The sequence below is a fragment of the Mesoplodon densirostris genome, chromosome X (genome assembly GCF_025265405.1).
Source record: "Mesoplodon densirostris isolate mMesDen1 chromosome X, mMesDen1 primary haplotype, whole genome shotgun sequence".
In the NCBI taxonomy this organism is placed as follows: domain Eukaryota; kingdom Metazoa; phylum Chordata; class Mammalia; order Artiodactyla; family Ziphiidae; genus Mesoplodon; species Mesoplodon densirostris.
Genome location: NC_082681.1, coordinates 45,936,667 through 45,960,327, shown reverse-complemented (window position 1 = coordinate 45,960,327; position 23,661 = coordinate 45,936,667). Strand labels below are relative to the sequence as shown.

Here is a 23,661-nt window from a genome sequence, read left to right as displayed (position 1 = left end):
GATCCAACTATCCAAATATCCAAATATCATCTTTGAGTTCCCAAGGCAGAATTACACACCCCTTCATCTGCACCTGCAAGCATTTTTCCCATCGTTTTATTTTAGTACTTATGACTTTGTAATTTATTTATTTGTTTACTTGCTCTTCTGTCACAATAGATTGTAAACTCTTAAAAGGCAGGAACTATTTTTAATCCATCCTTGATTACTTTTCTTTACCTACTCACACAATCCCAGGGTCCAACCTAGGGCTTCGGCTATGGGAGGCATACAGTAATTATGGAAGAAATCAATGAAGGAAGGAAACAAAGAAAACGAGGAAGGAGGAAACTCCCTAGATGGTTTCCAATGGGAAAGCAACATCAGTGGGAAAGTATCTATGTCTGCCTCTCTATTTGTCTATCTATCTAACTACCTATCTATCTATCTGTCTATCTATCTATCTTTCCATCCATCCATCTATCCATCCATCCATCCTACCTACTTACTACCTACCTACCTAACTGCCTACCTACTTATCTTAATTAAAGACATTAAAACAGGATGTCCCAGCATGGTTTTCATAGCACCCCTGGGTATCTCCAGTTATCTTAAGAAATGTTTTTGACCTTTACAGAGTGAATGGATCTTCTTTTTATTTTAATTTTTTTAGGATGAGATAATCTTTTATTTATTTTTTTTAATTTAACATCTTTATTGGAGTATAATTGCTTTACAATGGTGTGTTAGTTTCTGCTTTATAACAAAGTGAATCAGTTATATATATACATATGTCCCCATATCTCTTCCTTCTTGCATCTCCCTCCCTCCCACCCTCCCTATCCCACTCCTCTAGGTGGTCACAAAGTGCCGAGCTGATCTCCCAGTGCTATGCGACAACACTTTTGTGGCAGGAAACGTCATAAAAACAAGTCTTTGACAGGGCAGCACAGCTGTCTCAATCACTGTTTAGAAACAAAGAAATGCTTATCAGCAAACAGGCTTACCAAAAACTGTTGGTATGTTTTTCCACAGGATATGCATCCCACATAAATTCTGTCACATTTTGTGACTTTTATCCTTGAATTTCTTCTCTGTAAGTTAATGGAATCTGGCTAAATTTTCACTGAAGCATGTTCACACTCTTGAATTTGTGTTAGTTGATTTTCCATCATTAGCTTTGTCATTTGACAAAATGGAATTGAATCTACCATAGCATAGCTGAATGTAAGCTCTGGAATCAAACAGACTTTGGCTTCAAACTCTGATCCTCTTAATTATCTCTATGATCTTGAATAAATTATATAACTTCGCTAAGCTTTAGTTTCCTTGTAAGTAAAATGGAGATAATCTTACTTACTTTTTGGGTTGTTGCAAGGATTCACAACAATATGTAAATAAGATGCCTAGCAGGGTATCTAATGCATAGTAAAAACTCCACAAATTTTAGGTCTGTAAATTATATAGCTAAGGAGTTCATGCTCCTTGAATTCCTACTTTGGCATCAGTTGTCTCAATATAGGATAGTTATTTCTTCTTCTTTTTTTTTTTTGTTTTTTTTTGTTTTTTTTTTTTTGTTTTTTTGCGGTACGTGGGCCTCTCACTGTTGTGGCCTCTCTCGTTGCGGAGCACAGGCTCCGGACGCGCAGGCTCAGCGGCCATGGCTCACGGGCCTAGGCACTCCGCGGCATGTGGGATCTTCCCAGACCGGGGCACGAATCCGTGTCCCCTGCATGGGCAGGCGGACTCTCAACCACTGTGCCACGAGGGAAGCCCTATTTCTTTTCTGATAACATTGTTGAGTTCTGCTGGTAAATGTGGATTTTATAAGGATAAAGAATTATAAGAAGTTACAAATTTTGTATTCTCTTTTTCAAATAACCCCTAGGCATATCATATTTCTCTCACTGTTAATTTCCTAATAAAGTCAAAATAAATTTTTAATCATCTTTTAGGAGTCAGGTGGTAGAAGTGAAGCCTCAAATGCCGTTTCCTCAGGCGCTACACCTGCAGCACCAGGTGATGAGAATGACACTATGGACATATCAGAAGTATCAACAGAATCAGGTTTTTCTGCCAGCCACTCATCTCCTTCCAACGGTTCTGAAGGGGCTGCAAATGCTGACTTTGCCAGTACCATCTGTAAGTGTATTTAATATAATCTCCAAATGCTGCAGTCTGTTCACATATTAAATACAGTGTTTGACCACTAGTTCATTACCAGAAAAGAATCAAATCATTCTGACACTCAGTTGACATAAATTCAGATGGATGTATATATATTTTTAAATCTACTCTTCACTTAGTCTTTATGGCACCTAAATTTGAACTACAATTGAGAAATTGGGTCCCTCATCTGGATTTTCCTTGCAATCTAATCACAGTAACTTGAAGTATATTCATATTCAGAAATGTATTCTGACCATCTTGATTTGTGTTAACTGATGGTTATGGATTTATAGAAATTATAGCTCCAATAAAAAAATAAAATACAGTAAAGGAAAAGGAATTTTTCTAAGCTATGTCTCATTTGTGGAAACAGTCAAGTGCATATGGTGTAAGTTCTCTCAATATCTTCTCTTCACAGTATATGCTGGATTAGTGGAAGTACCTGAGAAATCATCTAAGCAACCCTCTGAAGTCAATGTTAACCCACTCTATGTCTCTCCTGAATGTAAAAAACCACTAATCCACATGTATGAAAAGGAATTCACTTCTGAGATCTGCTGTGGTTCTTTGTGGGGTGAGTTTGGTTTCTTAAAACTGAGTTGTTATATTTTAAAGAATATATTTTTATCTATATAGCAAACTTGTGAAAAATAATAGATGTAAACATGTGTTTGCTATTGTAAAACCATTTCCAAGTATATACATATATACACATACATATACACACACAGTAGTTAACTTGCTTATTTATTTATTTGCTGATTTATTTTTACTCAATGCAGTTTGCTGTTTGAATTACTTCCTACCCTTTTTATTCTGTTTTTCTTTACTGCCCTAATTAACTTGGCTAAAATATAAAATTGGACTAGGTTATGATTATTTGAAAATTCAAGCTTAGTATTTTTAATTTGGTCAGAATGCAACATATAATACCTAATGAGATATTACAAGAAATTTCTTCAGGTTCTTGTTTTTAAAATATTTTGAGGATTTGTAGAGAAAGTTCCTTGTGTAATATCTTAACTTTGATAGACTTTTTCAACCCTTTGTTCCAGAAGAATTATAACCACATTGGTAATGCTGAGACAATATTTTACCTCAAGCGGGTCTGAATCATAAATGAAACAGAATAAATGAATGCAAGGAAGGGACAAATCCAAAATAAATGCCAACCTCCTACCTTCAGTTTCATAGACTTTGCTTAATGTATGATTGAACAGGAGACAGAATTTTAAATTAAAAATAGAACAGTGTAGCAAACATTATAGTTATGTGGACTAAACAATTTGGAAAAAAAATAAGCCATCCTCAAAGTTCTACTAATATAATGTATTGGATAACAAGAAAGCACAGTTTACTTCATTATCATTCCAGTCAGACAACTACCCAGAGATGTACTTAATGTCTAGTAACTCATTTTTATCATTTGTGGTTTTATATTTTGAAAAATAAAAGGTTATAATATGTGTCAGTGTGGTAGACTGAGATCCCCAAAATGGCTGCTGCCAGTGTCTCAGTCCTCAGGGGTTCCCAGCTGCCTCATGCCTCTCCAGGGGGATTCTCTAAGAACAACAAGTGGTTCTAACCCAGGCATCTTCCCTGCATCATGCCACTTGGAGCATGTGAGATTTTGTGCATGCTCTGTAAGAATGAAATTTCCTTTTCCTATAGCCCTCCAGCTCTCCTGAACATAAGCCCCACTTGATTTTCAAAGGCAGATGTTCTAGGAACTCATCTTCCCAGTGCCAGACCCCCAGGCTGGGGAAACCAATGTGAGTTTCAGACCCCTTGCTCCTTGAGGGGAACCTCTGTGGTTATGATATCCCTTTTGTTTACGAGTCATTGACCCCAGGGTGTGGGTCTTTACTAAACCACATCTCTGCCACTCCTTTCCATCTTGTTGTGGCTCCTTCTTTATGTCTTTAGTTGTGGAAAATCTTTTCTGCTAGTCTTCAGGTCATTCTGATACACAGTTGCTCTGTAAGTGGTTGTAATTTTTGTATGCCCATGGAAAGAGGTGTGTTCAGGGTCTTTCTACTCCACCATCTTGATCCTGACCCCCATTTGAAGTATATTCTAACTTTACTTCAATCTGCTATTTTAGTCTTCTCATTCAGTCTATAAACAGTGCTTCTATTAGAATGAATAAAGCCAGCATACAAATAACAGAGTGTAGGAGTGTAAATACATGAAAGTAGAAACTAATTTTATAGGCATTTAGCAATATAAGTTTTTTTAAATATATGTGTGAACACAGAATCACTCAATTTAAAAACAATTTACATGCAATTATTCTAAAAGCATTAAAACCGTGTTACAGTTAGCAATGAGATATCAACTGAATTGAAGACTTGATATATACTAGGCATCTTTTATATTTAATGGTATCTTTCAAAAAGGTTGATTGATTTTTATAAAGTTTGGGACACTACAGAAAGGTGCTGAGATATACATAAAGTTCTATTTGTGTGATGGCAAACAAGACACCAGCCAGTAGAATATTGCTAGAGGGTATTATCTTCAATATTTTAATAAAAATAAATTTGTTCTGTTGGAAGAGAGTTCATTTTTACACAGAATGAAGATAACATTAGCCTAAGATGATAAACATCACCTTTACATAGATCAGCACACTGGAGTAGCAAAAATACTAGTATAAATTCAATTATAAAAATGTAATCTGAGCTAATATAGCACTTTTCTTTTCATATACAAACAGGAGTGAATTTGCTGTTGGGAACTCGATCAAATCTGTATCTGATGGACAGAAGTGGAAAGGCAGACATTACTAAACTTATAAAGCGAAGACCATTCCGTCAAATTCAAGTTGTAGAGCCACTCAATTTGCTGATTACCATCTCCGGTTTGTTTAAGAACTAAAATTAACTGAGTAATTATGCAGATAAATTAGGTTGCAAACTGGGCTAAAGACTTTCTTAGGTGAAAGTATTCATAGGAAAGCACTTTAAATATAAATTTTAATTGGGACACCAGGCTTTCCTACTTGTATTTTCTTACCTATTTACAATTTAAACTTCAGACTCTCCTTTGGTGTCTGGATATTTGATTGTAATGTACCTGTCCTAGGTCAATGCCAAGAAAAACCATGCCATTTGCATCCTTTCACATCTTTTCTGAGTAGCCACCTACATCTTCACAACTCACAGCTTCACCCACCCATGCACACACGACCACACTAACCTCCACTATATACCTTTCTTGTGTTAGAAGCAACAAAGAACAAAAAGGACAATAATTGGATAAAAATGAGACTCGTCTCTGCCACAGCTGTATAATAAAGGCCTACAGATAGGACTAGTAACAAGAATGGATCCCCTAAGATCTATCCATTCTTCCCACATAGTAGTTGAACTTCTTAGTTTTGGTCAGTCAGATCCTGAACCTTGAAATATGAGAGACCAAGTATATGGATGTTAATAATTATTGTGATTACTAAACAGTACTTGGTATCAGGAAAGCCCTAACATTAATGCTGAGTTTAGGCAAAAAAATGACTGTTGAAAGATTAGGAAAAATTTTTTAAATGGTTTGACTGTAGAATAAAATTATGCTAATCACAGTAATTTTATGTGTTTATATACTTCCTGTCTGTACCTAATAACGATATTGCACATTAATTAATGATTATGTATAGTCCTAAATATGATTCATTTTGCTTTAAGTTTTGGTTAGAGAAATCCTCTACAGATATACTAAAGTGTCATGATTTTTTGGTCATTCATTTATAATTGCTTGAGGCACACAGAAGCAACATTTAGTTTTTGAAAACATCTGGGTGGCTTATAGACTGCACATCTGGATAACAGATTTCTTTACTTTTTATCCAGCTTTCTCTAACCCAAATGTTCTCTTTTTAATTCTTAAGTTTCTCTTAAATGTGGATTATTTTTGCATCAAATAGTAGTGAGGACGTCAGTATAGAAAGATATCTAATAGTTCAGATTTCAATTTTATTTTACCATTTGAGACTAGAATGGCAATAGATATAGATGCTTGATTTCTAACACTACTCAAAAATGTTGTGTAAAAATATATTTAAGATTAATTACATAAATGAGAATCTTATTGTTGGGCCCAGAAATCTTACAGTTGTAAACCCTAAAAATGAATGTAAAGTCACTATATATGAAAAGAAATGTGTAATTTTAATGGCTTGTTTTTCTGAAGGAATTGTAGGAATTTGATGGGACTTACAGTTAGAAAATTAACATTAAAGATAGATTGGACCGAGAAAAAATAATGAAACTGTTCAGTTATTTCATAAGTATACTGGAATGAAAGAGTACAAAGACCCATCTCACTGGCCCAGAATGCCTAACAATCAATACATAAGAAACCCTTCTCATATATACACATTACCAGAGATAGCTTCTGGGTCTCTGAATCCCAGAAAGATCATGACTTAGATAAGAAGCTAAGGTACAAATGAATGGATGGTGATTCTGTTGCCTGCAAAGTGGCAGTCTTAACCTGTCCCAAAGAAGTATTTTACATTTGCTTCTACATAGGTAGCTGGTAGACACTTCAGCTGTCTCTTGGAAGTGAGAGACTGAGAGACTTTGCTATCACATTTCCAAACTCTAAAGGGAAGACTCTGATGCAGCATAAATTTTTAAAAGTGCTTTTTTACTTTAATGAAAACATTTGGTTAAAAAGACAAAAATGCTTTTACCTTTTTTGTTCTTCTAATATATAAAAACATAGACTGAATTGAACCATTGTATCTTTTCTTATCTATTAGGCCATAAGAACAGACTTCGGGTATATCATTTGACCTGGCTGAGAAACAAGATTTTGAATGATGATCCAGAAAGTAAAAGAAGACAAGAGGAAATGCTCAAGACAGAGGAAGCCTGCAAAGCTATTGATAAGTTGACAGGTTGTGAACACTTCAGTGTCCGTAAGTCTCATTTCATGTTTACTATAGCTGTATAAATTTTGCTTCCCTTCATTTGGTGAAGAACATTATTGTGAAAGGCAAAGTAGAGAAAGAAAAGAATTTGCAACTTTAAGTACAAAAATGAGTGAATTTCACTGACACACCTTTCAGGTCTTTTATGTCACAATCTTGGCTGTTATTGAGAAAATATAGATTGACTGAAATAGCTATTGGAGTTAAGTTTGGTTCACTTTCTCACCTTTCTTCCCTTCCCAGTCACTCTAATTAGTTCATATGAACTGATATTTCTTCCTGTTTCTATCTAGCTTCAATTATATAAATGGCATTGATGTATCTTCAATAACCTACAAGGAGATTTATATGACATTATCTTTTCTTGGAACAGCAATAAAATAGGATCACATAATAATTCCTTTTTTTCAAAATCAGAAAATCCCTCTTAATACTGACCAGGAAACTTTACCATGAGTCAAAACGAAAATTCATCAATTGTCTGCTGGCTCTCATTCCCACTGTTGATATTCATGAATATAATTGCTAAATATTTCCTGTCTGATTACTGTGTTTTCATATCCCCTGTTTCTTCACAACCATCCACTGTGAAATGGAGTAACAAATCCAAGGTCTTAGAGTCCTGCTCTAATCTGTCAACAACTTGGAAGTAATGTTATCCAATTCCTTCTGTTTCTGAAACAAATCCCCTCTACTCTCAGCCTTTGTTTTCTTCTTTCCTCTTTACTAATTGCCTGTGAGGCAGAACTAGTGGCATAGGTAAGAGATAGCTGGAATCACATAATATGAGTTGTGGCAGTATATTTCTACACTGACTGACCATTTTTGCTCCGCATAGAAAGAGCCTTTCCAAGGATAGGTTTCCATATGTGTGTACATATGTACACAAACAACAATAAAGGTAGGAATGAGCACCCAGACAACTTAGGCATCAAATAAATATACTACTTTCTTCTAGTTTTATGTATCACTAATTTCCTCCAAATCATATTACGTAAATGTGGTAGCCAGAGGTGAAAGATATTCCCAGATGTTAACTCAAAAGTTTATATAGCAGAACTGCCTCTTACTAACTTACCGAGTTTTTAGTTGAATAAGAGAGAGTTTACAAAGATAGTCATCTTTCAAATCTATGCTTTTGGTAAACAGATGGACTAGTTTAGTCCAGTTTTCCTGGCTGACTGCATTCCAACCCATCCCAGCTCTCATAACAACAATAACATTTGTCCTACTGACAGGTGGAACAGTAGCACCTTTACATAGGAAGAAAACAACATAACCGTACTTGCATGGTATTTTCATAGCCTTCCAAGGTCAACAAAATAATGGACCGACATCAGTTACTGTCGTATATTTAAATTATTGGAACTATTTTCTTAACAAAGAATTTCTTTGCTTCTTGGGGGTTTATTATTCATGCTTCTTTGACCTACTTATGAACAGTTTTAAAAAAAGAAAGCAAAGCTAGACTCAGAGAGACAGAGATACAGAATGAGAAAGAGAGAAGGAGAGAGGAAGGGAGGGGAGAGGTGAGAGAGAATTCGTATATATTAGTCTCAGATGAAGTCTGGCTAGCGAATACAGAAGCAGTGTCTCTGCCAAAGAAGCGGGGTTTTAGAGCAAATATAAATCTAGAAGTAGGACAAAATATTTCATGAGAGCCAGAAGGTCTAGCCAAGAGCAAGCATATACTCTTTATATATTTTCTCTTTTTTAATAAAAAAAGCTCTATTGAAATGTTACATATCATAAAATACACCCCATTAAAGTGTACAATTAAAGGGTTTAGGGTATGTTTATAAAGTTGTGTAACCATCACCATGATCTAATTTTCATCATTCCAAAAAGAAACCTCATGGCCATTAGCAGACACTCCATATTTTATTCCTCTTACCTTATTCCAGTCATAGTCCTAAGTAGCTACTGATCTACTTTCTTTGCTGTGGATTTGTCTTTTTTCCACGATTTATTTAAGTGGAATTATATATGTGGTCTTTTGTGACAAGCTTCTGTCACTTAGCGTAACGTTTTCAAAGTTCATCCATGCTGTAACCTATTCAACATGTATCAGTATTCCTTTTTATTCCTGAATAGTATTGCATTGTATAGATATATCACCTTTTGTTTATCCGGTTTTTTATACATCCATTGTTTTATATGTTTGCACTTTTTCCACTTTTTGGCTATTAGGAATAATTCTGCTATGAACATTTTCATACATGTCTTTGTACATTGGAGTGAATATTTTCTTTTCTCTTAGTACTGCCAGAATATTTTTAAAAGTGACTGACAGAACTGTTTTACATTGCCATAAGTATGAAAGCTCCATTTTTCTCTTCATTCTTACCAACACCTGTAAATGTCAGTCTTTTGATCCTAGCCATCCAAGTGGGTGTAACGTGGCATCACATTATCGTTTTGATTTGCACTTCCCTGATGAATAATGTTGTTGAGCATCTTTTCAAGTGTTTATTGACCATTTGTATATCTTCCTTGGCTTATTTATCTTTTTGTTGTTGAGCTGTAAGTATTCTTTTTATATTCTGGACATTAGACCTTTATCAGATATATGATTTGCAGATATTTATTCCCATTCCATACTTTGTCTTTTCACTTTCTTGATAGTGTCCTTTGATACATAGAAGTATTAATTTTAATGAAACCCAATTTATCTGTTTCTTTCTTTTGTCGCTTATGCTTTTGGTGTCAAATATAAGAATCTATTGCCATGAAGGTTTATTCCTATATTTACTTCTAAGAGTTTCATAGTTTTATCTCTTACATTTAGGGCTTTGATCCATTTCAAGTTAATTTTTGTATATAGATTGAGGTAGGAGGTCCAATTCATTTTTTTGTACTTGGATATTCAGTTGTTGCAGTACCATTTGATGAAGAGATTATTCTTTCCCTATTGAATAGTCCTGGCACCACTGATCATACATGTATGGCTTTATTTGTACACTTTCAATTCTACTCCATTGATCTATATGCCTGTCCTTAGGTCAGTACTACACTGTTTTGATTACTGTAGCTTGTAGTAAGTTTAGAAATCGGGAACTGTGAGTCCTCCAACTTTGTTTTTCATTTTCAAGATTGTTTTGGCTATTTGGAGCCTCTTCCAATTCCAAGTGAATTTTAATCAGCATTTCCATTTATGCATAGGGGGGCATTGGGACTTTAATAGAGATTGCAGTGAACCTGTAGATCACTTTGGATAGTACTGACCTCTTAACAATGTTAAGTCTACCCGTCCATGAACAGAGGAAGTATTTCCATTTATTTAGGTCTTCTTTAGTTTCTTTCAGCAATGTTCTGTAGTTTTCAGTGTACAATTTAGAGTGTTCTTAAAGGCTAATGCATACACTCCATAAAACTATACAGTATTTTTGTCACCTTCTTTTGGGCATCAAATTGTAACCAAATAACTTTTCTAAAATAAGTGATCTATGGTCTTACATTGTTATTATGACATTTTCAACAACAAACACAAATACTTGAGTGTTCTTGTTAACTCTGTAGCATCGTTACTTCTTTGTATTTTATCATTGTAGTGCAACATGAAGAAACAACATATATTGCAATTGCTTTGAAATCATCAATTCACCTGTATGCATGGGCACCAAAGTCCTTTGATGAAAGCACTGCCATTAAAGTGAGTGGTCTCCTTTTCCTTTGGTCTTTCTTTTGAGAAATTGTAAACAGAACAGTATTTGGAATAGAGTAGCAGAAATATATACCATTCTTCTACAATTAATGTAACTTAAATTTACCATGTCAATAATTATCATTTAACCCTTTTTTAGATAATTCACAGGCACCACACCAAGGGAGAGTGTGAGGGAAATCCCTGACCCCTCCCCTTAAAGGACCTCCCCACCAGCTCCTCACTCCCAATTCCTGTAGTCAACATGAAGACCTTCTCTTCTAAAGCCACAAACATAAGCTTTGGGTGCCACCCCAATGACTTGAAGCTGAGAAAGTCCCTGTTCTCTCTTAGTGGGGGGTGGAGAGCAGAGGGAAGGTAAGGAAAGGTGTGACAATGGTAAAGGGGGAAACCTCTACCATTGTAGAGGAATAGTAGAGGAATGAACCTGGAAGAAGAATGAAGGAGGAGAAAGCCTTTGCTTTAATTTCCAGGGCTACAGTAGATGGGGGTGGGGAGGAAAGGATGGTTCTATATTCCTTCCAAGCTGGATCTCTAAACACATTTTTCTCTAGAACTATTACAAGGAATGGTGGTTAGGCTTATTTGGATTATGAGTACTGTTTGCACCCTTATTATGGTTTAATTGAACTTCTATGGATCAGCCTCTTAAGGTAACCATTTAGTGTCCCAAACAATTAAGTTGCTGATGATTTTTAATCACATCTCATAAACTGGGGACTATTTTTATCTTCATTATCTTTTTATAATGCTCTAGAATTCAACATAAATAAGATTATTTTGTATTTATTCTATAGTAATAAGGGCTTATTAATGAGCTGGCAATATTACATAGAGTCCAGTAGCTCCTAATCTGGGATATACATAAGAATCATCTGGAGCATTTGTTAAAAGTTTAGATCTCAGACCCAACTCCAGGCCAAATTAGTAGGTCTGAAGTGGAGCCTGGGAATCTATATTTTTAGCAAACAACCCAGGAGATTTTGAACTGGTTGGTCCCTGGACAAGTTTTTACAAAGCACTGATAGGGATACATCATGATAGACCCCAACAACGTATTCATGAAATACTATTGTATCTTAGGTCAGGATCTGATTACATGGTATATTTTATAGGCCAAAACATCACATGTATATAATAAAGATGGGTTAGTATTTATGACTGCTCCTCAATGTCTATTTGCACAATAAATATGTTCTTTTATAAATAGCACAGACTACTATATAGATAGTCTGGGTCTGTCCTGACACAAATCACATCCCTGATCTGATCTCCCTAAATTGGGCCTTGGGTCAGCTGTCAGTATTTGGATATGGGTTTGTTCTTGGGTGTCTGCTGATTGGTCAGAGCTGCCTGGTATGGAGCTGGAAAGCAAAGAAGGTAAGTACCAACAGTCTGTGTAGCCTGATACAGAGTCCCTGGTCCAAGTCCTCACTCCAGTTCTTGAATCCCACCTCATGACTACAGTGTGGTGAAAACTGTGATGCCCAGTCCTCTACTGTGACCTGAACTTGGCAATGAATCCTGTTTGGCTTTTTGTTTCCTTGGACTAGGAACCATAAGAGCCTAGAGTACATCCAGTCTATGTTAGGTTAACATGTCTGGCCTTTCTCATTCCCTACCAAGTGCGCATTGATCAATCAGCAGACTCCGAAGGAGACTACATGTCCTATGAAGCCTATATACGAATACTGGCAAAAATACAGGCAGCTGATCCAGCAAACCGGTTTAAGAGACCAGATGAGCTCCTTCATTTGCTGAAGCTCAAGGCAAGGAATTTAAAGACAGCAAACAGAGTACAGGGCCATACATGGCTCTTATGATTTTTGGAGATTTGGCCTTCGAAGGAAAACTCAATATTTAGAACCTGAATATAATCATTCTTATTGTAATAACAGACCTAAAAAAAGTTATAATACATAGGTCTCTAAATATATTATGTAATTTTAAAAGTCATTCTGGGTTTTATAAACCTGTTAAACAAAAGGGCAGGGGAATTTTCGCCTTAGACAGAGTGTCATTTTTGGCCTTTTGGCCATATTTGGTTTTATATCTACAGGTGTTTCCAACACTTGGTCATAAGCCAGTGACAGTTGACCTGGCTATTGGTTCTGAAAAAAGACTAAAGATTTTCTTCAGCTCAGCAGATGGATATCACATCATTGATGCAGAATCTGAGGTTATGTCTGATGTGACCCTGCCAAATAACGTAAGATCCCTAGAAATTACGTTATAACACAATTTGAGTATTTCCAACTGTCAAAACTCTTAAAGGTTTAAAAATATGAGTATCAATATCTATATTAGAACTGAGACGTAAAAGGTAAGTATAAAGTGCCAGAAAGTAGTAATAGATAAACAAAAATCGCTGATGGTTTCTTAGTCCAGACAGCTAAGTCTGTTCCACAGATAGATTTTGTCTGCAACAGTGATTTTTGTTTGTTTTTAAGTGAATATCGTTTACATTTAAAATCTGGATTTCTATTGAAAAACCAATGATCTGACAATATCAGGCCAACATTACTATCTGGCCATAATCAACTGGAACCAATTTGTGCCCGCCCACTTTTACATGGAACATATGCTATACATTCTCTATCCATCCACCATTATGTATTTATAATAACTGGCCCTTGTAGCCATATGAGTTTGCAACCCTTGCTTTAGTCTTCTGCACCTCATAATGCGTTAACAGATTTTTTAAAATTACACCAATATTGCAGCATTATTATGTGTATGCCCTTTCTTTATCCAGATTGTAGTACTTTAACTGCGATATATAGCAAATTATCATAAAGTATTCTCTTACAGTATGTTATACTTAGAATTTCTGATCAAATGATTCAGCATTTTAAAAGCTAATGCACATCAACTCTTAACTCAATTAATTATAAATATGAAAATATGGCACAGGATCTAAAATACAGATAGTTGTAAAAATACTAAACACATCATTTGTCTAAAGAGCTTGAACATAACATAATACCCCTCACACACATGTACCATACATAATATAATTCTCCTATATCTCAAATTTGATGGTAGAAATGATATTTGTCCTATTGAAAATTATATTAAAAAGGAAGGGCTGAACCAACAAATCTTTGCTTCACCCTCTTTGAATTCCCCATTTTGTCAATCACTAAAGTTTTAGCAGTTTAGCATTATACAAAATTCCAGGAGAAAACTTTTATGTACTGCTAAGCCACTGTAGTAATGTGATATTTTGCACAGCTTTCAGAATTATCTATATATCTCTGACAGATTACATGGAGCAATTGTCAGATCATTAATGGAGATTTTTTTTTAAGTTTTGGTCATATTTACCAATCTAATTAGCTGATCATCCTGTTGTCACCTATGACTATATAGAAATCACTGTTTATAAGGTATAAAATACTGAACCAAGCCCAGCCAAAGCCATTTAAATGAGTTCAGGTTAATTTTAGTATAAATATTATAGTACTTTTCACTTGGAGTGTCTTCCATCACTTCCTGCATCTTATTTTTTATGTCATGTCAGATAGCCTTTATTTTGAAGGTAGTGCATTACTGAACACCACAGTATTGGTCCAAGTTTATACTTATTTGAAAAGTCATTTAGGAAGACTGAATTCTGTGTTGCGCTTGACTACTAAGCAAGAATAATTATTTTCTTTTGAAATGATCAGTTAATTATTATGGAAACAAGAATGAGAGAAGATGAGGTTTATAAAAATTCATTTTCTGGCCTAATTAGGATACCTTAAGTGTATTAAAAAATAGAATTTTTAGCTAAATGCCCTAGAGTCTTGACCCATTAAAAGAGAAAGGACTCTAATATAAGGGAGGAGAGTGTCTTCTGAAACAGAATGTACTAAAAATAATACTTTTCCAAAAGTGCTAGATTACAAAAGCTGTAAAGCTACAGAATATCTGGTTACTTCAGGAATCATCTGAGAAGCAAGAGAATTACCTTTGAGGCTTTCTGGATTTACAGCAGTCCAGATCTATTCTAAACAATTTTTTTGAGACAATCTTTTTTCTTGAATTTCTTTTTCTCTCTTCCTTCATCTCTTTTCTGATTCAACTGCTCATGAGAGTGCCCAGGGAACGCATTAAAATTGCTTTTCGCCTCTGGATCCCCATTTTAGTTTTAAGAATTGTTGTTGCTGAGACTGAGACATGGCCTCAAGCACTTGGCCTGAGTACGCTGGGTTTGGCAAGTATAGTTTCTGATATTTTTTCCTTTAACTTGCTAAATTCGAAAAATGATAGAGGAATTAATTGTTTGGTTTTTAGGGAAATATGATTAATGTGACAATATCTGTAGTTTAGGCAAGTTTTGTCACATTGTTTTATGCATCATGAAATTTAGAAATTCTTAGATATTTCTTAGTATTTCATCTTCTGTCACCTAATACATCTCTGAATTGAAGATATTTTAAGATTATATAAATTAGATAAGAAATTCTATATTTTTGTGAAGGGAGGATACATTTCAAGCAGTGAAGGATATTATAAGGCTGCCCCTTGTAAATATTTAAACTCAAGCTATTTTAAAGTTAATTTTCTATTTCTGATTTGAATGAATTGGTTGATAAGCAGTGATTTTGTGATTCCTTACTAAAGTATTCATTAGTGTGCTGAAATGAATCTGAAATCAAACAAGTAATGTTTCTTCTATCATTATACATAATAGTTTGTGAAATTTCAACGAATTTCTCTGTGTTGGAAGTATATCTCTGTTTTTTACAAAGTTTCCTCCTAAATATAAAGGAGAATATTAAACAGTGACAGATTTATGACATAGGGAAGGCTCTTTTCAAGTGTTGGATAGCATGCTGTTTAGCACTGAAATAGAAATTTCTCTCCTCCCTGCATTTTGTACCCCTTTTTGGTCTTTATTGCTCAACCAAGCTGCTTCAATGAAAGTAGTAGTGATAAAATGTTGGACATGTATATCCTTATGAAACATAATTCCAGCCCCTGGAAATCATTATACCACAGAATATCATCATTTTACCTGATTCCTTGGGAATTGGCATGATGCTCACCTTCAATGCTGAAGCCCTTTCCATGGAAGCGAATGAACAACTCTTCAAGAAGATCCTTGAAGTGTGGAAAGACATACCATCTTCAGTAGGTATGTATAAAATTTTTCTTGTTTCAGACGATCCCAGAAAAGCTTCTATTTCCTGAAGTATCACTTTTTCTCAAGGCATATAGTGTTAATTTGGGATATGGCATACTTATTCCCTTGTAAGGTAATGTGTATGTTTGTCTTATTCTTAATGAATTCACAAGGCTACCACAAAGAGACTGATTTTGGCTGTCTTAGTTGTTCATTTTCAAAAATCATGTAATTAAAATAGGAAAGTAATTCTTTTCCACAATAATCTGTAATTTTATTTTAAATCCCTTTGCTTGCAGCTTTTACACAGATGTTGAAGCTATTTCATTCCATCACACTGATTTTTGAGGTTTACCTTTATCTTAGGAGACTGCCAAATAGTCATAAGAGAAGAGCAAAATAGTTCCATTTTATACAGTCAATAGTGTTCTGTTCAGCAAGTAATATTTCTGTGAAGAATCAAATACAAACTGAATATGTGACATATTGGTTGTCACTAAGATTTCATCAAACTTCATTTACAAAAGAGATAAATATGACTGATTGGAATGCCTATTAGGTACTACCCAGATGGCAACATAAAGAAAACTGCCTTTTCATCTTCATTAGACCAGGACATATTTTTTTCTTCCTGACCATCACAGGACTGCTGATCTGGGCAATCTGAATAACTTGAAACTCGTATTTCTCTGAGTCTTGGTGACTACAGAGGGGATTCTAGATAGGGAACAGAATAATGCATATGAACAGTAAAAATATTAGGGAGAGAGTAGAATGATTTGCTTGAAGATAAATATTCCTGGAAGGAAGATAAGGTTAATGAAGCAAATAATGGAGAAGGGAGAAGGAGAGGGAGAGGGAGAAGGACAAGGAGAGGGTGAGGGAGTGAGGGAGGGGGGAGAGAGGGAGAGAGAGAGAGAGAGAAGGAAGGAAGGGAAGGAAGGGAGGGAGGGAGGGAAGGAGGACAAGAGAGACAGAGAGAAAATAGTTTATCAATAAAGAAACCAGAAGCTTCTGAAATCTCTATAAAATGGCTAAATGTGATCCACATGTGGCTTTAAAGACCAGTTTGAAAGAATTTCTCTTTAATGGACATTTTTTCCATTATGGGATGATGGCACTTTGCACTGCATCTGCAGAATCCTTTCCTTTTGCATACATAGTGTTAAGGATTATCCTGAAAACCTCCTCCAATTTCTTCAAAATGTAAGAACTCACAGAGGGTTTAAAACCATTTTGTGACAAGACATAAACGTTTACAATATAATTGACAGATCTGTGGCAAAAAAAAAACCTGAAATAATGAATCTTGTTCTAACCTTTACAGTGGTTGTGATCAATATATTAATCAGAAATTGGAATAAGGAAATTCAGTTCAAATGGGAAACAGAACCCCTATATTTATGCCATATTTATGCCACATGTAGACAATGATAGGACTCAAAGAAGTCTTAAAAAGTCATCTGGTACAGTTCTTGTCCTTCGGCAGGACAACTTCTGACCTAAAAGAAAGAGCTATTTTAAGTCACTAAAATTGAAAAGCATCCTTCTATGCGTAAAATAAATTATAGCACTATAAAAACATGATATTTTGGTCTGTGTATTAATGGTATTTTGAGAGTATATAAAGATTGCATTATAACACTAATATTAAGGAAATCAATTACTCTTTTTTTTCTGTTTAAAAACAACTGCTTTGTTATTTAAAACTAACCTAGATCCAGATTTTCCCAATCTACATTCCTTTAGATATAATGAATGTTTTTACTAATAAGATCTTTGCTTTGGATCTTCAAACAAATATATAGAGACTTAGCAATCACAGCAAGTATCATTAAGCATTCCGAACTAAATCACTGGATTCCACCCCATACACAAGTTAGCTCAGTAGCTAGGTTAAGTGGCTGATTAATGTGTTTTAGAATTAAGGTAGAAATTATGTAATGCCATGTGAACTGTGTACTTGGGCTCAGCAAGTACATTGTGCATTAAGTTTAGAAAATTTTGCTATATGCAGTTGTTGGAAAAAATACTGCTCCCCATGTCAGAAAATACCTTACAGTGTCAGCTGACTATATGGCTATTTACATAATTAGGTTTTCTGCTTTAAAGCAATTGTCATAGTCTTTATTGTCACTGAGTAATGTAAAACACGGTCCAATAGTTTAAATCTTAATAAAAATTTCCTGAGCAAGAGAAACGCTTAGCAGTATCAAATTAGCTTTTGTTCTATGTATAACATGGTAATTAATTGAATTACATTAGAGTTGCTAAAGTCATTATTTGAGCGAATCATCTTTTAGCAGTTTTAATTTTGAAAAGTTAGTCAGATTTCAATGTATGTCACTTAAGCACAAGTACAAACCCTTACAGGATGTTGTACCTCAACTAGATTATAAAATAAAGAATCACTGTAGCTAGATTTGACTTTCTACAAACAGGGTAAGATTAACCCTTAGCTTTTTCTGTGGTATTGGAGAATATGAATACAAAAATTAACTGAGATCTAGTTATTCACAATGTTGAATAGTTGGTCACAATGGTGATAGTACATAGCTGGCTTGAACACCACTGTTGAGCAGCATAGTGGCCAAACAACAGTCTTATAAGCAGGAAAGATGAATGTATTTACCTGAACTGTAATAATGTCCCTCTTAATAATCAAATGTTGACTGTGTTTATAATTTTCTATCACTGACAGAAAGATATTATGTTTTTCTGATTTTTAAATTTTTATTGTAGCTTATGAGTGTTCACAGCGAGCCACAGGATGGGGCCAAAAAGCCATTGAAGTCCGCTCTTTGCAGTCAAGGGTTCTGGAAAGTGAACTGAAGCGCAGGTCAATTAAGAAGCTGAGATTTCTGTGTACCCGAGGTGACAAGGTATAGTTTACATCCCCCAGTTAAAGCAAAAATAAAGCAAGTGATGAAAATTAACTAAGGAAATTTATATCCTTTTCTTTCTGGCTATAAATATATTTCCCAAATTGGCATACTCTTAATAATATAATAAATTAATAAAAATATTTTTGCAATTTGCATTAGAAACATTGATTTGGTAAACCATGAAATTTTATTTCAAAAGAAATCATTTTCAAAAATGTAAAAATTCTAATTGTGTCCAAAGCAAAGCTTAGCCTTTATTTTATTTCTTACAAATTCCTTTATTGTCTTTGATGTGTAGTTCTTTTCATGTTCATATTAATATGATATTTTGAAAAAGAATGCTTGAGTAAATCTGCCTTTTATAGTTTTCAATGTAATCCAATAACAGAAGAAGGAAAAAGTTACTTATGCTTGCTGAACACCTAATTATATGGTAGACTTTGTGCTAAATACTTTAGAAGCTATCATAGTTAATCTTCACAAGTGGACATTATTATGTCCATTTCACAGGAAAGAAAAATAAAATCAAGATTTGGCAATTATTTGTGTAATGTGATCAATTTTAACCAACTCAGATAGTTTAGATGGAAAAATGAATTGCATGACATCATTACAGTCCCGACATGTTATGAGAAATAATAGCGTGAAGAAATAATTCTAATAAAACCAGGAAACATTCACATTTGGAAGAAATTGCAAAGGATTTGAATTAATATCAGAAAAAAACAGGGTAAAGCACTGGGCATCAAGAAAAGGTACTTTTTTGTAATATAAAGGGATATAATGGCAAGAACCAGTGATTGAGATCGGATAGATCTAGGATGCAGTCCCAGTTTTGCCACCTAACTACGTGTAAAAAGTTTGACTGGTCCTTCCGAACCTTAGCTTTTTCATCTCAGAAATGGGAATATTAATAACTACTTTGGGAACAATTCTGAAAATTATCAATAATATGTATATAGTAAGCATCTCACAGATTGCCTGGCACATAAAAGTGTTAAATCACGGGTAGCTAGTGTTATTATCATCATCATCATCATTACATCACACACCCTCCTAAGTATATCCATTGTGGATGTTGAAATCCTTAGTCCTAACAAGGATACCTCTGTTTGCTATTTATATTATTGTACTGTCCTAATTTTCTTTATGGCACAGACCATAATTACACAACATGTTCCTCTCTAAGCCGATTGGTTTAGCTCATAATCTCAGTCTTTTGATGTCAGTCTTCCACTGAAATAGAAGCTTGCACCAAGTAGAAAATTTCAGTGGCCACTTAAACACCAGCAACAATGTGAACATCTAAATAAGGTAATATTTTCCATATATTAAAAGAAAAAGGAAAGCCAACTTGAATAAAAATAGATTTTAAACAAATAGCAAAGGAGAATTGTTAACCAAACCAATCAAGAAGTTTAGCAGATGAATGCCACCTACAAAAATCTAATTTTATTTAAACTATATGAAGTACAATTGTAGAATATGGTAAAAGGTTATTTTTTACTTGTAATTTAGACTCCATACTAATTTAAATTCATATTCTTTAATCTGAGGAAATCCCTTTCTGAAAAACAGTATGGCTTAATACTTTATTGGTTGGTGCAGATAAATTGAAGTTATAGTTGTACCTATCAAATATCAGTTTGCAATGTATTAAATATTTACTGATGGTGTCTCTTTCTCTCTTTTTAAAGCTGTTCTTTACCTCTATCCTGCGCAATCGCCACAGCCGGGTTTACTTCATGACCCTTGGAAAACTTGAAGAGCTCCAAAGCAATTATGGTGTTTAAAAGGTTCCAATGATTTATTATAACAATTACAAACATTGTAAATATGCAATTTGCATTTTAAATTTCTGAGATTAAATGAGCATTCAGTTTTACTGGTAGGGAAAAATTAAATCAGATACTTTTAATGTAGCACAGAATAGTTTTAATGAGAAATGTAGCTTTATATATAAAATTAACTATAGCAAGCTCTATGTACTCCAATGGTGTACAATATCTTTTGCACAAACCTTGTAACTTTTGTTACTGTGAATTCAAACATTACTCTTTGGACAGTTTGGACAGTATCTATATTCAGATTTTACAACATGGAGTTAAGAAACCTGTAATAAGTTAGATTCCAAACAGCTTTCAAAAGTGTTGGCCCTGAATGAGGGGGTTATTTTTGGAAAAAAAAAATAGCAACAAACCATATGCAAATTTGCCAAGTCCTATAAAGAACCAAAGGTTAGATTATGAAATGAAAATAATAAGGACTAAACATAAACCAGACTAAGGCTGAACAACCTGCATGCCTGGAGAAAACTACAGTGATAAAGGGGAAAAGGCCACCCATTTCCTCATTGCTCCATAACAGTTAAGCCCACAAATAGAGAACAGTTGCGTTCTTTTCACCCCATGTTAAGCTGGTTTTCTCCTGATAAGAAGAAAGGAAGAAAGCCTTGGATGCTTGATTTTCCTCAGAAACTCCAAAGATGTGCAATAGCTGTTTTTAAAAACCACCGAATAATACACTTGCAAGCCTGAATACAGGACTGAACTCCTATACACATGTACTGTAGAATAAGTTGTATTTTTTAATACTTTAAAGTAGGCGTCAAATTCTATCCCCAAAGACAGATTGGTTGATTTATCAAAATTCTTATCTGGCCAACAGTGTGACCATCAGAAGCATTAGATATTTTCCTGATTCCAGATTAAACTATATAAAAATTTCACTCCAGTTATTAAACAAAAATTACAAAATGTAACAACAAAAACTTTTGGCTGCTAATACTTGTGTTTTTCATGTTTCTATTTCTGTAATATCAGAAATTAATCTAAAAGTGGTAAGTCCACATGTAGGGACTTAATGTAATAGGTTAAAAAAAGATTTTGAAAGAAAATACAACTTTCATCAAATACCTAGGTCTACAAATTTATAGTCATGAAAAAATCATTCTAGTCCATCACCCCAATGTTATAGACGCCATAGCTTGGTGGCGTTTGGTCACCTATGGTAATTGCTACCTGGTGAAAAGCATCATTTCTGCATATCCATCCTCAATACCATGGTTAGTTCTGGAGCAGTAGAGAAGCAACAGAACTACCACAAAGTATACCTCACTATAATTCCTCTAGTTCTGCTTCTAAAATCTGAAGACGGTGCTAGTGGGATAATAATTTTCAAACTACCTGGTTAAATCAAAATACAAATGCAGACTATGTGTGATTTCATGATAGCTCGTTATTTCTTGGCACCTTGGCGCCAGGAATGATGATTTGGATTTTCCTAACAACTTATATCAAGAATGTAGTAGCTCAATAATGAGAATTTAGGAGAACCTGAATCCATGAATTAAAGGTAAATGTGATTCACATTTCTGTTACTGTGACACAATAATGTGATCTTAAAACTGGCTTATCCTTGAGTGTTTACAACTCGAATGACTTTTTAAATGCAGTAGTTTAAAGAGAAAACAAAGTTTTATGTCAAATTATTTCCTTAGAAGTAGTCTTCATTATTATAAATTTGTACACCAAAAAGGCCATGGGGAACTTTGTGCAAGTACCTCATCGCTGAGCAAATGGAGCTTGCTATGTTTGAATTTCAGAAAATTTTCTCATTTAAGTAGCATGTAGAATCAGGTCTTTTAAGAATACATTTTTTTCTTCATATTTACTCAGTTAAGGTTCAAAAATAAGTTTTATCTTAAAATCATATTTTTAACACAGTAAGACAGTAAACTATTTTAGGAGGTCAACTCCCGTTGTGCTCTGTGGCTGTTATTCTAATAAATATACACAATAGTGAACTGCATCTACAGAGGTGTCCCAAAGTAAACAAGCAAGAGACATTGCAAATGTGTAATTGAGCGTTAAATGATAAGGTGCTAATAAGGAAAGGAAGCTGGGCACATATTAAGAAAGGAGATTGAGATGTTGGATAGCCAACGTGGGAAGGACTGAAAATATTTAAAGTGGTTTGTAGGTAATGAATATTTCCAATTTAGATGTTAATCCATCTGGAATTTTTACATCCTTTGCCAGCTGAAACAAGAGAGTGAAGGGACAATTAAATTTCACAGTCAGTGCACAGTGACAGAAAAAATTATAACTACACCTCACCTTGTAGCAGTAGTACCTGGAAGCCCTGGCCCACCACAGAAGCATTGAGGGGGATTTCTGAAAAGCCAGATTCCCGAGTCCTGTGAGTTGAAGCATGAAAGTTCTGGCAAGTTGTGAGTAGCATTGGGACAGAGTACAGTGTTATTTTAGTGTACTTTAGTTCTTTCACCAAAGCCCTTGTCCAAAATAGAAGGAATTATTGAAAATGTTCAAAAGCTAGAAAATGATGTATGCAAAGGGCTGACAAGAAAAGTTCAGTGTGATTAGGTCTCTTGAAGTAAGGTAAGAGCCTCAGTGGAAACAGTAAGAAAGGATAATCATTAAGATAGTAAAATAGGCAAAGCAGAAATCACACATGTATACATAGAAGCGCACACACGCAAACCATTAGAATGCATAAATTTTAATATTTTCAGTGCTACCAGTTTCTAGATAAATTAATCACTAAGTGTTTTCTGCCAGGACATTTAATTGAGACACTATCGATAAAACTAGGAATAGTGCCACATGAATTCAATGGGATCTTTTAAGTACTCTTCAGTTCTTTCCAAAACTGTGTCTATTTAAATCAATTTATATTCAATCTGTGCTCTAACTTTAAAATTTATTGAAATAATCTTTGAGACTGCTAATTGTTTCATCAGAAAGTCTGCAATGAATCATTGTTCAACCTCTAAAAATAAAAATTTTTTAAATGTATTGATTGATGTCATTATTTGAAATACACTTGTCTAATACCTCAGAGTTAAGACTCATTTAAGGAATATTCATTTCTTTCAAGTATATAATAATGCACTGAT

General features: G+C 34.4%; 1 protein-coding gene across 1 annotated transcript in view; it reads left to right on the top strand.

Annotated features, from left to right (window-relative positions):
* NRK (Nik related kinase) overlaps positions 1-20,536 on the top strand; it is a 144,188-nt gene extending 123,652 nt beyond the window's left edge. Inside the window, exons 20-29 of the mRNA XM_060087531.1 lie at positions 1,935-2,121; positions 2,567-2,722; positions 4,868-5,011; positions 6,911-7,069; positions 10,633-10,737; positions 12,372-12,514; positions 12,805-12,954; positions 15,711-15,870; positions 18,601-18,740; positions 20,441-20,536. Coding sequence (XP_059943514.1) covers positions 1,935-2,121; positions 2,567-2,722; positions 4,868-5,011; positions 6,911-7,069; positions 10,633-10,737; positions 12,372-12,514; positions 12,805-12,954; positions 15,711-15,870; positions 18,601-18,740; positions 20,441-20,536 — 1,440 coding nt within the window. The remainder of the gene's footprint in view (positions 1-1,934; positions 2,122-2,566; positions 2,723-4,867; positions 5,012-6,910; positions 7,070-10,632; positions 10,738-12,371; positions 12,515-12,804; positions 12,955-15,710; positions 15,871-18,600; positions 18,741-20,440) is intronic.
* The last annotated feature ends 3,125 nt before the right edge of the window (positions 20,537-23,661 follow it).